At 26.4% G+C, this 14,950-nt stretch overlaps 5 protein-coding genes across 14 annotated transcripts; 3 read left to right on the forward strand and 2 right to left on the reverse strand.

The window, feature by feature from the left end:
* Nucleotides 1-511: 511 nt before the first annotated feature.
* LOC122637448 lies at nucleotides 512-5,842 on the forward strand. Of its 4 annotated transcripts, XM_043829555.1 has the most exons (14): nucleotides 699-985; nucleotides 1,283-1,526; nucleotides 1,602-1,789; nucleotides 1,875-2,307; nucleotides 2,394-2,548; nucleotides 2,651-2,763; nucleotides 2,832-2,971; nucleotides 3,087-3,166; nucleotides 3,249-3,372; nucleotides 3,524-3,797; nucleotides 3,898-4,089; nucleotides 4,177-4,374; nucleotides 4,492-4,574; nucleotides 4,677-5,842. In XM_043829555.1, exons 3-14 carry the CDS (start codon nucleotides 1,603-1,605, stop codon nucleotides 4,798-4,800), a joined length of 2,103 nt encoding a protein of 700 aa, XP_043685490.1. In that variant the 5' UTR covers nucleotides 699-985; nucleotides 1,283-1,526; nucleotide 1,602; the 3' UTR covers nucleotides 4,801-5,842. The 4 variants fall into 4 exon arrangements, with proteins under 4 accessions (XP_043685491.1, XP_043685492.1, XP_043685490.1 ...); XM_043829556.1 differs by lacking the exons at nucleotides 699-985; nucleotides 1,283-1,526 and adding an exon at nucleotides 512-639; XM_043829557.1 differs by lacking the exon at nucleotides 1,283-1,526 and having other exon boundaries at nucleotides 698-985; nucleotides 3,527-3,797.
* Nucleotides 5,843-6,075: 233 nt separating this feature from the next.
* LOC122637451 (protein Mpv17) lies at nucleotides 6,076-7,486 on the reverse strand. Its single transcript, XM_043829563.1, has 4 exons — nucleotides 7,138-7,486; nucleotides 6,918-7,033; nucleotides 6,581-6,802; nucleotides 6,076-6,458 (listed from the first exon to the last, which is right to left on the reverse strand). Exons 1-4 carry the CDS (start codon nucleotides 7,220-7,222, stop codon nucleotides 6,330-6,332), a joined length of 552 nt encoding a protein of 183 aa, XP_043685498.1. The 5' UTR covers nucleotides 7,223-7,486; the 3' UTR covers nucleotides 6,076-6,329.
* Nucleotides 7,487-8,363: 877 nt separating this feature from the next.
* LOC122637452 (eukaryotic translation initiation factor eIF1) lies at nucleotides 8,364-11,144 on the forward strand. The gene is made up of 3 exons (XM_043829564.1): nucleotides 8,364-8,547; nucleotides 9,171-9,328; nucleotides 10,173-11,144. The coding sequence occupies exons 1-3, from the start codon at nucleotides 8,394-8,396 to the stop codon at nucleotides 10,317-10,319; spliced, it is 459 nt and encodes a 152-aa protein (XP_043685499.1). The 5' UTR covers nucleotides 8,364-8,393; the 3' UTR covers nucleotides 10,320-11,144.
* Nucleotides 11,145-11,768: 624 nt separating this feature from the next.
* LOC122638110 lies at nucleotides 11,769-12,814 on the forward strand. Of its 2 annotated transcripts, XM_043830802.1 has the most exons (3): nucleotides 11,769-11,952; nucleotides 12,078-12,175; nucleotides 12,245-12,814. In XM_043830802.1, exons 2-3 carry the CDS (start codon nucleotides 12,164-12,166, stop codon nucleotides 12,506-12,508), a joined length of 276 nt encoding a protein of 91 aa, XP_043686737.1. In that variant the 5' UTR covers nucleotides 11,769-11,952; nucleotides 12,078-12,163; the 3' UTR covers nucleotides 12,509-12,814. The 2 variants fall into 2 exon arrangements, with proteins under 2 accessions (XP_043686737.1, XP_043686736.1); XM_043830801.1 differs by having other exon boundaries at nucleotides 11,769-12,175.
* Nucleotides 12,815-12,960: 146 nt separating this feature from the next.
* Nucleotides 12,961-14,926, reverse strand: LOC122637480 (vesicle transport protein SFT2B). Of its 6 annotated transcripts, none has more exons than XM_043829620.1 (6): nucleotides 14,843-14,926; nucleotides 13,958-14,545; nucleotides 13,782-13,799; nucleotides 13,500-13,669; nucleotides 13,238-13,355; nucleotides 12,961-13,171 (listed from the first exon to the last, which is right to left on the reverse strand). In XM_043829620.1, exons 2-6 carry the CDS (start codon nucleotides 14,024-14,026, stop codon nucleotides 13,043-13,045), a joined length of 504 nt encoding a protein of 167 aa, XP_043685555.1. In that variant the 5' UTR covers nucleotides 14,027-14,545; nucleotides 14,843-14,926; the 3' UTR covers nucleotides 12,961-13,042. The 6 variants fall into 6 exon arrangements, with proteins under 6 accessions (XP_043685555.1, XP_043685554.1, XP_043685559.1 ...); XM_043829619.1 differs by having other exon boundaries at nucleotides 13,958-14,571; nucleotides 14,843-14,905; XM_043829624.1 differs by lacking the exon at nucleotides 14,843-14,926 and having other exon boundaries at nucleotides 13,958-14,243; nucleotides 14,361-14,681.
* Between the last annotated feature and the right edge of the window lie 24 nt (nucleotides 14,927-14,950).

The raw sequence follows: 14,950 nt of genomic DNA on the forward strand, positions 1-14,950 counted from the left end.
TTAAAATATAAGTGAATATCCTCTTTTAATAAATTATAAAAAAGTATTATTTTTTAAGTAAATAATATCCGAACACATGTACTTTCTTTGTGAAGCATTACACTCATAAATTATAAATAATTATAAGTTTAGTCTTAAGTAGAAATTTTCTTTAGATGTTTAAATAAACAGTGATATATGTATGTGTGTATGCGTGCCTATGTGTATATGTATGCATATATGTTTATGAATATCTATATGCATGTAGATGGATTAATCTATATTCATGAAAAAAAATTTTCATTGGAAATATCAAATAAAAAATAATATCTATGTATGTATATATATAACCTAATCTGAAATACATTTAATATTTATCATATATCTGATAATCATGTATACATATTATTTATTGTGTAGGCGAATGTTGATACCAATATAAAAACAATAAAGAAAACAAAATCCGTATCGCGGATATAGGAAAATGGAAAGAGAATAGTAAATTTCTATTTTTAGTAATTTTTTTTTTTTTTTTTTTTTTCAAATTTTCATTCTTTTATTCACGTTTCAATTTCGGAACATCCTGAATTTGATTAAATGCAAGAGCATATTCACGTTCTAACTAGCGTTTGATACACGTCGGTATTTCAGTTTATTGAGGTAAGAAATTTCATAACATGAAAGATCTGTTATATATCACGTCTATGATAAAAGTTACAGTTGATGATATCATAGTTGCCAAATGTATATTACCAAAGAAACGGTCTACACAAGTTCATTTCGCTTTTAATGTTATTATTGACACACGAAGTTCCCTTACCTCTTTTTCTAAATTCTAATGTAGATCTTGATATTTAGATATAACCAAACTATATAAAAGAAAAAAAAAAAAAAAAATTCTATGCTAGTGTGTAGAACGAGAATACAATTTGTAGAGTAACTAAATTATATTTGATGAAAATGGCGTGGTGAAAGCTACTTTCCACGTTTTATAGGGCTCTGCAAGGTATATTTTTATTTCTTACGTTAATCATTCACTGTTTATTATTTATCTTTTAAATATTTCTAAGAGATTAATACTTTTATAAAAATAATAATAAATATAAAAGTATTATCTTGTTAAAATCTAAAAAAATATATTTTCAAAATATTCCTTATAATTTTTCTTTATTATCTTTATTTCTTTATTAATATGCAACATGCTTCATTTTCCTCAATTGTTTATAATTACTTTCTATATTTAACAAGAATTATAGTAAATTGCTTTTGTGAAATTATAGAAATAAAATATTTATATTTTCAGTACTCGTTAATATTTTTCCTGTGCTTTCTAAATTGATAATAAAATAGAAATGATCCAGTACATACGTGGAAAGATCATAATTCAATTTAATATACTAAATTAATAAACTTATTGTCGATTATATGTAATAGTAAAATGTGATACATACGTGTTTTGTGTGTAACGCTTGGTTTTTTTATAAATGAAAGCGAAAAACTAAAGAGATGAATTAGGAAAGCTGGTCTTTTATCTGAACGTTTGCAAAGTACGTTGTACAACGATTTAATTATAAATTATGTATATTTGATATGATATCAAGGTATCTTTCTTTATTTTATAGAATGGAAGATAGTTCAAATTCAGGAAATTTATGGCATAAAAGCAAAGTAGAGGAACAGCAGGCTGATCTATTTAACGGAGAATCAACGACTGGATCGGTAGAAGCTAATTCTACTTCCTTAGCTGATATATTTGATACGGCATTCTCGTCTACAGTTGATCCATCTCCGCAATCTCGTTTTACTTCTGGTAATGACATTCGCAAAGAAATCGTATATTTTATTTATTCATTTTTTTGTAAAACAATAAAGTTTCATCATTTTTATCTTTTTAGGAAATGAGATGGAGTACGAACATTTATTTGCAGAAAGTGATATCGAAGAATCAGAGGTAGCACCTATGGAATCATATAATGATACGGCGCATGCTAGTTCACAAAATAGTTTTATGTTCGGAGGCTACATTACATCTAATACGAATGGTAATTCCAATGAATATTGGCAAACTGATACTTTAAATTGTGATATGTGCCAAAACAGACAAGAGAGAACTTTTAAGAAAGAATCAGTTACACGGCAGTTGAATAGTGCTAGAGAAGATAGAACTGGCGATACTTATAGACATAAAAGAATTTTACACGATCAAGATGGATCGGTGAAACATAAAAAAAAAGAAAATGATGAACAAAAACGTAGAACTGATCAACAAGTAGATAACTTCAATATAGCTGGACCATCTAGGACATCAGATTATTACAATTCTAACAGGTAAAATGTGCATAAATAAATTAATAGCGATTAAGGACTGCAATTTCTAATCTCTAAAGACATATATTTTCTACCTTTATTTACAGTTCCGTGAAATCATCAGAACATATTAATGGTGTTAATGGTGCTTTACAGACTGTTGAAAATAGAAATATCAATGAATCTAACAATTTATGTCATTCTGATTTATCTACTGTAATAAACTCTCAAGAAGCGCATACAAATATAGCTCATTCATCAAGTATGATCACTTATATATACTTTATAAGAAATCATTATATATGATTTCTTAAATTCTTATAATCTTTCATTTATATTAAATGAAATATTTCTTCAAAAATAGGAATTGATGATGCTCCATCGGCACCAGATTTACAATTGGACTGGTCATCCAGTAGCGATAGTGACGATGAAGATGGATCTATAGAAGTACTTGGAACTGTAAATCATAATGAAGTAAGCAAAAAAAAAACATTTTTTTTTTTTTTTATGATGTCGTTATACATTATAATTATTATTTCTAGAATTCTGTACAAAATGACACTGAAGAAAATCGTACAGTCACTTTGGTTGACTTAACCGCAGAATCTGATGAAGAACCAACACCTACATCTACGTCATTTAACAATCCAGTAAATCCATGGACAGGAGAACACATTCAAAGGTAAATAGTAACATTAACATAACATAGTTATTTCTAAATTGTATTTCATTCAATTTATTATAGTATTGTAATTAAAAAATGTCTTTTATTTGCATGATTCTGCTGCACATCATAGAACGCATATGTATCACAATCGACATATGTATTATCGTCATCGAACTCCAACTTTACATTCAAGATATAGTACGCTAGGAGGTAAAAATTCGTTTTACTTTTTTACATATTTAATTCTAGAAATTATATATATATATATATATATATATTTATTTATTTATAGATACAACAACAGGAACTACATCTTCTCGTATGCATCCTGTACAAGAAAGATTATGGATGAATCAACAACGTGTTCAAGAGGTTCATAGAAGAAGACTTTATCCAAGATCTTCGTCGCATCATACGTTAGTTTTATTTATTATTATTATTATTATTATTATTATTATTTTTTTTTTTTTTTTTAATGTTTTCTATACACTTGTCATCTTTTGGTAAATTAATAATATTAATTATTCTTTTGGTAATAAATAATATTAATTGTTCTTTTTTAAATAGCAGTTGTATGCCACAGAATACGCATATAAATCAAACCGCAGAACATGAACATACTTATGGGAATTGTTTTCCTCCAACTCATATTCATTCAACTACTCATTGCAATGGAAGCGATGCTGTTCCATTTGCTGAAAATTATATCTCGCCTTCTCTTATACCACCACGATTATTACCGTCTAGAGTCTTGCCACCACCGCAACAACCAACTGTTTACAGTCATCCAGAAGCAAGAGGACCACCAAATTTTGCTCCTACTTGTGCACCAACTATGATGGTAAAAAACATATGATAATACTTACAAATTAATATAATTTATATATATGTATATATACACACACACACGCACACACACATACTTATGTACATATATACAGGTAAACCATTTAAGTGATGTAGAAGAAATGGAACCTTCTCAGGATATGATGACATCAATACCAGTTCATCAACACGTTCATCATCATATGTATCATTATGATACACATCCACAAATACCTCAGCGTATGCATCATGTTCATATAATGCCTTCACGTATGCATCATCTTCATATAAGTTTCTCTCCAAACTTGGTAAGATTTGATATATAAATTTTAATTGTGAAATGCAATGTGTCTCTAATAAACAATATTTGATATGCTTTCTATATTTGTATACAGCATACATCTATAACACGTGGAAATACGTTACCATCTACAGCAGGTTTACCAGATTTAATATTACATCAACCAAGGCATATGTCTGCACGTCTTGAAAATTACATGCGAATCGTTGATTTACGTCGTATGGCTCATATAAGTTATGGTGCTACTCAAGAATCTATCGAAAGTCACACATTCCCACATAAATACAAACGGGTAGGTAAACGATTCTTTTTTTTTTTTTTTTTTTTTTTTTTTTTATTTCTTTTAATTAATGCAAATGATCCGTACGATGAAATGAAATTAACAAATACAATTTTTCTTTATTTTTAGGTAAAAAAAGTAGAAAATGGTGAAGATGCAATTGAAAAGTGTACGATATGTTTATCAGAATTTGAAGATTGTGAAAGTGTGAGGTAAATTTTATTTTATTTTATTATCTTTTTCTTCCAATATATTGTAAGACACCATGCCAATTTTATTGAATTATATATTGATCCTTTCCTTATTTTTTGTAGGAGGCTTCCATGTATGCATTTATTCCACATAGATTGCGTCGACCAATGGTTGTGCACCAACAAACGTTGTCCTATTTGTCGAGTAGATATCGAAACATTTTTGCAAAAAGAAATTATTGTGTAGCTTTTGATTAATAAGCTCCATCTGTTATATTTCACATATTACATAAAAAAAAAAGAAAAAAAAAAGAAAAAGGAAAGAAACTAACAGATGTATATGCTTAGAAGGTTCTTTGAAGAACTTACTTTTTTAATAGTACAACGCGTACAGGTTTGAAAATTTTGCTATACATAATCAAAGAAAAATACAGCCACAGGCATAAAGTTAAGACATATTTATAGTTGATAAAAGAAAAAAAAAAAAAAAACAGAAAGAAAAGAAGTAAAATATCTTTTTATTTGATTTTATTTGTATGATATATTCACACATTTTTTTATGTACATTATTAGTTGTAAATATTGGTGATTAGATTAGATTAGATTAGATATATAAATGCATTTCCAATATTTATGTTTTTAAAAATGTCCAAAATTATATTATAATATGCAACAATATGAGAAACAGTCCTCTTTCTTGTATTAAATTGATTGCATGAAATGTAAAATAGTATTATCTTCTTTTTTTTTTCTTTTTTCTCTCTCTTCTTTTCTTTTTTTTTTTTTTTACATATAGAACAGTTAATAATGTTATTGATACTTGTAAACATTTGTAATATCTTTTTGTGAAAATTAAATCAAGATATTATAATATTTTATCTAGCGTTTCTATTTCAGGAATTTGTCTACCAAAAAGAACTTGAATTGAAAAAAAAAAAAAAAAAAGAAAGAAAAGAAAAGAAAGTTAGAAGAATGATTACAAAAAGAAAGTACTTCCCTCTTTTCAAGATTTTTATCTAATTCGAATTGTTTTTTATATAAAAGTTATGTTACGAATATTATTTGTGACTATTCTTAATAGTATATCGAGATCTAAATGTATATTATGTGCTACACAATAAAAAATAATATTGTTTTTATATTGATATTTATATAGAAAATTATATAATTAAAATCTAAGTTACTGCTAGAAAGTAACATGTAATTAAACAAATTACTTCTTGCTTAATTTTTCGTATTCGATTTATGATAATAATATGGTATTTACTGTGGTGCTAACTTTATAAAAAGAATTATATCTGAAAGACATATAATGCGTAATTAATAAAAACAAAAATTAAAGCTATCCTGTAATTATACAATTTTCATAACTATCTAAATTTTTCGAAAAGATAAATATAAATAATTATAAAAATTGAAAGTATGATGCCTTATTTCAATATACTTTTGCATTTATTTAACCCTTTTATTAATCATAATTTTGTATATATTTAGAAGAACATAAAAAATATTTCTGAGTATGTATATGTTACATAATATATTATATGGTTAATGCAGATACATATCTTTATTGGAATGTACAAGTAATTATAGTAGCACAATCATTTTTAAAAGCACATATTAAATCTTTTTGATGTTTTGTGTCATCCTAGTAATCTAAGGAATTATCATCTAATCCATACTACCCGTAGTCTTCCATTCTTATTTATTTATGAAGATAAATAAAAAAGATAATTTCTTTAATTTTTAAAATATTAATTTCATTATAGATACTTATTATCTTACTTTTGTATTAGTTATATAGGAAATATATGTATTCCATAATAATGCAACTGATTGTACAAGTAATACTTGATACTGTAATGGAATAAAATAAAAATTGACTAACTGTACCATTGGCCAAATCTAAAATAATAAAAAATAAAAATTAAAAAATTTCACTTCGTATAATATATATATGATTAATTAAAATAATAGTACACTTGAAATCTACTATAATTATTTAGAAGAAAAAAAATATTTGTTACCTTATAATTATTTATTAGTATTTCAAAGTAACTAGTTTCCAATTTATGTTTTAAACTATTGATATTACTCCCTTGTAATAATCCGATAGAAACGAGTAAAATACTTAAAAAAGTAGGAGCAAAAAGTAGTTGATCGCATAAAACTTTCTTCACAACTATAACTCCTCCTTTGGAACCAATATATTTATCCAATATACGGTACCATGTTGTAGTTGCTGGACCCTGATAAAAAAATTAAAAAAAAACATTCTAATAACTTTTATCATTACTTATAAAATATTCATTACAATTGTCACAAATTATAGAATTCCTTTAAATAAAATTTTGCTCTACTCACGGCTATAAAAAAGCCAATACTAGCAAAATGACTAGTTCTTACAAAATCTAAATCTTTAAATTTTCTTCGTTCTATTAAATTCTGTGATAATTGATCGCCTAGTCCCATTAAAATACCTGCATTGTCAAAAAAGTTTAATAATAATTAATAATAATAAAAAAAAAGAACAAGATATATTATAGTAAAACCAATACAAAAAAGGAACACGATGTATTATTACCAGCTTGCATTGCTTGAATTCTCACTGGATATTTTGACAGTAATTTTTGATATGATTTAAAAATAATTCTCATATTGATACTCATAATATAACTTATAATAAAGAGATTCTCAATGATACATTTAATAAGACTGAAGAATAACTACTGATTAACCTATTCCTAGATTCATATTAGACAGCATATTTGAATGATTGTACTACATTACATAAAAACACTGTATATAACAACTGACGTATTAAATCAAATATTAAAGATAAGAAGCAAAAAAATTTCTCGATAAACTTTTATTACATGTAAATCCTTTTTCAATAAATGATTATAAGCATTTATTTAATATTTATAACTATTTCAGCGCATGCGCAATGTCGCGAAAAAGAAAGTATGCATAATCTTACGTCGTCAACGCGGTGAAATATTATTTAATTATTTAACAGTACGTAATATAAGCATTATATGTGTATTACAATTTTTTAAGAAACACTATTAATTTATTCATTAAATAATTTATTAATTAACGATAAATCGATATTGAAAATTACTAAAGATCTAAGGATTCGCATTATTAATCCTCCTATTGTCATATTAAAAATAAGAAAAAAAAAAAAAAAAATATCCATTCAATGTCAAATACTTTGATTAGTAATAGTCAACCTTAACAGCCTTGGACTTTTGCGCATTCTCCAATATTTCGTTCGAGATCATTAGAAACGATAATAGATTTATTTCAAATAATATTATCTAATTAAAGATTGTTGGCAGATTAAACAAAAAAAAAAAAAAAAAAGAAAAGAAAAAGAAAAAAATCTCGATTAATCCAAATTTATAATCTATTATGCATCGTTTTCGATTAAAAAAAAAAAAAAACATAAGAATCCGATATCGCATTTTCGATGGATATTCTCATAACCTTAAAATATTCTAGATATTTAAATAAAAGTTATAGAAATTTTCTTGGGGATGGATAGAGAGGTGAAAAAAAGAGGAAAAGAAAAAGGGAACGAGAGAAAGAAAGAAAGAGAGAGAGAGAGAGAGACAGAGTGAGAGAGAGAGAGAGAGAGAGACAGAACAAAGTTCTCAGAGTAATATTTTGAAAGAAATATCCTATGTATCTAGAATTTCGTTGGACCAATCAGGCGAAGAGTTTCTTTGATCATGCGGCAAATGCTGGGTGAATAGAAGAACGCAGGCGCAACCCCACCCATCGGGGTTCATGACAAATGGAACTTAACTTCCGGTTTGATTCAGGCTCCGTAGAATGTTTTTCGGCTTTAGGCAGTATCCTTGCGCAGTGTCACAGTTATCCTACGTCATCCGTCATTTTCTTCAACTGCACTTGCAATTTGCAGTTCTATATCTCCGAGGGATATATTTTGTTTGTCGTATGTCCATCCAGAATCTCAACACATTCGGTAAATATAACATTTTTCATATTACAAATATACCTTGCTGTTCGATGAGATAGATACGACAAAATGGCGATGATAGCGTCTTTGCATCATAGTGTGCAATCGAGTCATTTTCGTTACGTATTTCATTTAATTATTTAATCTTCGTTCTCATCTCTTATCATTTATTTTTTACGTTTATTTATCTCTTTCTTTTTTTTTTTCTTTCTTTCTCTCTCTCTTTCTCTCTATCTTCCTCTCTCTCTCTCCCTCTCTCTCTCTCTCTCTCTCTCTCTCTCTCTTTCTCTCTCTCTCTCTTTGTTATATTTTATCGATGAACTTTGAGGAGAGAAAAAAAGGAAGAAAAAAAGAAAAAGAATAAAAAATTCCTAATATAATTTCTGTTATATATATATATATATATATATATATATATGTATGTATGTATATATGTATATCATGCATATATTCATATATATACATATACACAATATATGTGTATATATATATGTGTGTGTATGTATATATGTGTATACAATCACCATTTTGATATGAGATAACAGAATGGTTATTACTTTGAAGAAATTTGATCTGTCAAGAATGATTGATTATGATCTAATGTATATTTTAATTTTTTTTTTTTCTAGACCCCTTTGCAGATGCAATCAAGGGTTCAGATGATGATGTCCAAGACGGTCTCGTGCATATAAGGATCCAACAGCGGAATGGTCGTAAGACCTTAACAACGGTACAGGGGCTTTCTTCTGAATATGACTTGAGAAAAATAGTACGAGCATGTAAAAAGGTAAATATTATTCTACGAAGCTATCAGTTTTGTATTTATTATTGTGAAGTCACTTTTTAACTTTTGCTAAGTGCTATAAATAGAATTGATGCAAATAAACCTTGGAAACTGACAGCTGGCAGTAAGAATGTAAACTAATTTTATTTTTATATTTAATGTGTATCTTTTGGTTAATAACAGTATCATTGATTCTTATTTATATTGATATTATACATATAAAAGATATCTTTATAAAAGATATCTGTATTAATAATTTTTGAATGCAGATATTTAGATATGAGCAACTAATAATTTAATGAATTTTTCAATTCCTTTTACAATGTGATCTTTTTCTTCCTTTTAAAAATAATTGACAGGAGTTTCAACAAAAGAAGATTAATAGTAGTGTTCATCCAGTTATTATAAAAGGATCATCTGGGAAATACTATTAAATTATTTTCTGCAAGTCATACAAATGAACAGATAAAGAATAATCGCTATATGATAATAGAATTGTTTGGCCATTTATAAGCAAGAGTTGTATATATTGTAAAGATATAATATATATAATTGAGTAATGAAATTAGAAATTTAAAAAATTTTCTTTTGCATTAAAATGTTTTGATTAATGATAGATTAAAAATATATTTTTAAAAGTATATTTGTATAAAAATATATATTTTTTGCAATACTGACATACAACACGTGCAAATTAATTAATGCTTATTTAATTAGATTTGATCAATCAAGAAAGATTAAAATTTATAAGATAATGATTGTTTGTAGATCTAACTTTATCCTTTGATATATATATAAAAAGAGAGAGAGAGAGAGAGAGGGAAAAAATGGATATAATATTTTCTAGGAGTTCGCCTGCAATGGGACAGTAATTGAACACCCAGAGTACGGGGAGGTGCTGCAGCTGCAGGGGGACCAGCGAGAAAATATATGCCAGTGGTTAACAAAGTCAGGTCTGGCCAAACCTGACCAACTCAAAGTCCATGGTTTTTAATCGACAAACCACCCATGCCACTATATAAGGCAATTCCACATTCATCAATATATAATACCTTATCATCTTAAATTATCTGTATCAGTCACTATCACTTGTTGATACTTCGTGGGATACCTTATTATATACACATATATATTTCAATAAAAAAAAAATAAATAAATAAAAAATAAAAAAAATAATAAAATAAAATAAAATAAAAACTAAAAAAAAGCTATATAACACAGTACCGAGATATAGGCACAATAATCTAATCAGACGTTTTTTCTAAGATTTTAGGAAGCAATATTTTACCGCTTTATGTTAGATAATCCAATGAAGGTGTCACGCTTAAAATAATAGTGATAATAGTAGAATTTTGAGAAGATAAGTATACAAAGGATAGACAGAAATAGCAACAGATGGTTTGGTTCAGTAATAGATAGTATGTATCTGGGCGCTATAGACGTGTTCAGAGAGAGATTGAAAAGTATTGTTACCTTAGGCTTCGAGATTGGCTTCTTTATGTAAACAAGAATGCGTTGGTTTATACATTAGGGAAAGCAAACTTGGTGTTTGCCCTCTTGATGTCATCTTTTTAATTTTGTGCCTCTGATTTTATATAAATTACAAAATTTTTTCTTTTTTTTTTTTTCTTTTTTTTTCTTCCTCTTTTTCTTCTTTTTTCTCATTTGTTAAAGAATAAATTTTTACTGTAACAAATGTTATTTCAAATGTTATGCTATGTTTCATATTCTTTCTAATGCGGTAATCGAAGAAAAATTATTGTTCACGATAAAAATATGTGGCTGTTCTCTAAAGTAAATAAATAGTAATTTGACTTGAGTTTATGCGTCGATTTATCTTATTTATTTTTACCATGTTACTATTACTAAACTACTAATAATATTACCACTACACTATTCTATTACTACTACTACTAAACTACTACTACTACACTACTACAATACTATTACTACAATATTACTGCATATTTGTATCGTCTGAAATAATTATAAGATCGTGTAAATTGTGTCTATTTCACATAAGTATTTAGAAAATGAATTTCAATAAACAACAAAGTTGTTAATACTAGTAATTTATATGTAATTTGAACTTTCCTCGATCGTTGAAAATAACACAACTTGCTTAACAAAATTCTTTAAGACTTATTGTATCCGTTTTCTGTTTGTATCTGCTTACGCATTGATCTAGTTTTAAAACGCCAATGTTTTGTAACTATGATGTTTTTCAAAATATAATCGATATGTAAATCATGTTTTTTTTGTTATTCAACTTCATTATTTTTCTTATTATTATTATGACTTACAACGAGAAAATAAAAATAATATTTCATTGATATCTAAACAATTATTTTTAATCTTGTTAAAAATTTTTATTTATATTAAAGTATTACATTATGATTGAAATATGTATTAAAATCATAAAAAAGAAAAAATTTGTATTTAAGATTAAAGATATATATAAGTAATTAGGAAAGATAAATATTAAAGAAAAATGACGTTAAAATATACAGAGCCATAGAAATATGTTCGGGCATTGTTATCCGGATACAATAATCGAGGACACGACTTTCACTTTTACTATGGCAGCAGTTCGATCGTAAACTCATCGTTACAAATATAAAACGGACGTAAGTATTTTATAAAAAGACATTAATCATTTATAAATAATTAATATACGATTACGTTAAAATTCATGTGACTAAGAAAAATAATCGTCACAAAAATGTTAATGAAATAATAATTATCATTGCAGGAAACTATTACTAAACAAACAAAGAATATATATAAATTTATTTTCTACAATATTTTTGACGAGAATCTAGTAAAGAATCTGAAGTTATGAAGTTGATAGTTTGTATTTTTTTCATATGCATCTAAATCTTTAATTGTTATAGTATTATTTCAATACAAACCTGATAGATCATTTGGTTTTTCAGTTGTCTGATGATCCAAGCATTTGCCTATGATCCAGACGATAAATCTTTAAAAAATATCTTATTACCTGGCGGTCAATTTGAAGCATTTTATTTGAAGGGAAAAGAAGCCGAAGAACAAAATGCTGCAAGACCAGCACATCTTCATGGAACTTTTCATCTTTACAGAAATCCTGCTTTAGTTGATGCACCTAACAGTGCCGCTTACGGTTTCCGATTTGATGGAAAACGTCGTTTCAATTTTAATTAATTTTTTTTTTTTTTTTTTTTTATATCATGTTTTAAACTAATATAACAACTTGAACGAATCTAATATTTAATCTACATAAAGAATAGAGAGATTTATTCTTTAAATATCTCGCACAATTTTTAATATATTTCTAAAAACTATATATTCATGTGTCCGAGAATAATTCTGTAAAAAAAGTTTATTATATTAAGGTTATATGATTGATGTCTGTTTGTGTGAATATAATTTACATTATAAGAATAGAAAAATATTTTTAAATATATCGAACAGTATTATCTTATAAACGCGAATCACATACACACATATATATATATATATATTCATATATATATATAAACATGTACTAAGCTATATAAATAAATGTGTGCACACTTCATTAATATATTAATAATACCTATATATAACAGCATTTTGATTTTGAAAAATATATCGAACATGAGACACTCAAAAAATATGTACAAAAATTCGAGGTTTTTATATATACGATTGATACAATGGTATTCAATATTTTTTTCTTTTCTAAGCAATGTATGTTTACATAATACAAGATTCAACGGTTTTCTTTACAGCATCTCGTGCGTATGGTATATATGATAAAGAATACCAAGTCATTGCTATAGATTGAATAATGATAAATATAAGAGCCAAACCAGGATTATGTAACTAAAACATAAGGAAAATTTGATCTTATAATTGTTTCAATGATCAAATGTCATATATTTCACTTACATGCAAAGCTGCAAATAGTGTTATACCAATCGATATGAATACTAAAATAGTTGCAATAACTCTTGTTGCAGCAAACATCTTTTTTACTTGATTTACTGGACCCATCAAAAAACAAGTACTGTAAGGGAAATTATCTATTAAAGTAGAACAATTCAAACATAAAAGCACTTAGCAATATTTTATCATAACAATACAAACTATTATGATATTTTTGAAAATAAAAAATATATGTATTTCTAATCTTATATACAATAATTTCTACCTTGCTAGTGAAATGATATTGCCTAATGTGTAAAATATCGCAAATACTGTGAGTCCTTTTCTTAAAAATAAAGCGAATGATCCAAGGAAGGAACAAAGGATGCCTATGACAAAACAAATTGCAAAACCTTTTATGCGAGTTGACCAACTCAGTGTCGTTTGATCCATAACCTATAAAAGTGAAATGATTAATATTCTTTTATATATTAAGCTTATAGAAATAATAACATAAGTTTGCAAGTCACATATAAATGATATCATTCTTTTGATAAGACAGACTTACCACAAAATTAACATCAGCCTTCCATTATAAATTGTAAGCGAATAATATAATAAATACTTTATTATTCTAAGAATAATGATATATATATATATATGTATATATGTATACACATAAAATAAGAAGTATATTCTTAAAACTAATATTCATTAATGAAACAAAAAACTTAATATTATTACCTGTGTAATGATACCACTTTCCTCATCACATTCTTCTTTACCGCTCAAAGCTCTCCTTAACTTATCCATGATTAATTAGAAAATATTAAATGATTTATGTATGTTTCAATTTAGACATTAAAAAAGAACTCTTCCTAAGAGCGATTTTATGATTATTTCTTTGATCTAGCAAAACCATTCACGTTTGAACAATGTAATTACAATTGGTATGTCACATTTCATGGAAGTGAGAGAACTATGTAATAAAATAATTGTCAACTTATGTTACTCGTTGGAATGAACTTGACTGAAGAAAAGAAACGAAAGATTAATTTATCTAAGATTAAATATAAAACATAAGGAACGACCTAAATACGTATATAATAGTATTTAACGAAATTCCAAGAATCCTCGAACTTCCTACCACTTCCAGCTCAAATTTGTTGCATTGATAAATATCGCAGACGCCCTCTTTACTATCAACGGGTAAACGCAGAAATACATATATATTTTATCAAGGTATACGTCGATAAGATAATATCATATGATTAAATAAAGATTCACAGCTGTGGTGGTCACAAATAAAATGGCGACACCAAGTGGCCATCACTGAAAGTTAAAGACCGGATATTAACCTAGAAAATATAACTATAATTGATATAATACGATACAAATATTCGATCTAATAAAATATTTGATTAAAAAATTAGATTATATTCGTGACGAATTAATGTCGATTTAATAATGTTGAAAAAAATTCGTTATTGTTTAAATAATTATACGGATTCTTATTAATTATTAATTATTATCTCTAATAAACTATATATTAAAGTATTAAGAATATCCTATAAATTATTTAAATAAATATTAAATAATCGGAAAAGATTATTAACTAAATGAACGAACACGGAATAACAGAACTAGGATGTTTACTCTTCGAAATACGACGATCGACTGATCTGTTGTAACCTTCCAAAGTCATTTATATCTTTCGAGTTCGATTTCGTTTATATC

Source organism: Vespula pensylvanica, chromosome 2 (assembly GCF_014466175.1).
Source record: "Vespula pensylvanica isolate Volc-1 chromosome 2, ASM1446617v1, whole genome shotgun sequence".
In the NCBI taxonomy this organism is placed as follows: domain Eukaryota; kingdom Metazoa; phylum Arthropoda; class Insecta; order Hymenoptera; family Vespidae; genus Vespula; species Vespula pensylvanica.

Coding starts and splice junctions, on each gene's coding strand:
- LOC122637448 (XM_043829556.1), top strand. CDS start 1,603: ATGGAAGATAGTTCAAATTCAGGAAATTTATGGCATAAAAGCAAAGTA. Junction 3,167..3,248: donor AAGATATAGTACGCTAGGAG/GTAAAAATTCGT, acceptor ATTTATTTATAG/ATACAACAACAGGAACTACA. Junction 4,575..4,676: donor GAAGATTGTGAAAGTGTGAG/GTAAATTTTATT, acceptor TATTTTTTGTAG/GAGGCTTCCATGTATGCATT.
- LOC122637451 (XM_043829563.1), bottom strand. CDS start 7,222: ATGAGTATCAATATGAGAATTATTTTTAAATCATATCAAAAATTACTG. Junction 6,803..6,917: donor GTATTGGCTTTTTTATAGCC/GTGAGTAGAGCA, acceptor TTTTTTTATCAG/GGTCCAGCAACTACAACATG. Junction 6,459..6,580: donor TACTAATAAATAATTATAAG/GTAACAAATATT, acceptor TTATTATTTTAG/ATTTGGCCAATGGTACAGTT.
- LOC122637452 (XM_043829564.1), top strand. CDS start 8,394: ATGTTTTTCGGCTTTAGGCAGTATCCTTGCGCAGTGTCACAGTTATCC. Junction 8,548..9,170: donor CCAGAATCTCAACACATTCG/GTAAATATAACA, acceptor TTTTTTTTCTAG/ACCCCTTTGCAGATGCAATC. Junction 9,329..10,172: donor TAGTACGAGCATGTAAAAAG/GTAAATATTATT, acceptor AATATTTTCTAG/GAGTTCGCCTGCAATGGGAC.
- LOC122637480 (XM_043829620.1), bottom strand. CDS start 14,026: ATGGATAAGTTAAGGAGAGCTTTGAGCGGTAAAGAAGAATGTGATGAG. Junction 13,356..13,499: donor AATATCATTTCACTAGCAAG/GTAGAAATTATT, acceptor TTTCCCTTACAG/TACTTGTTTTTTGATGGGTC. Junction 13,172..13,237: donor CACTATTTGCAGCTTTGCAT/GTAAGTGAAATA, acceptor CTTATGTTTTAG/TTACATAATCCTGGTTTGGC.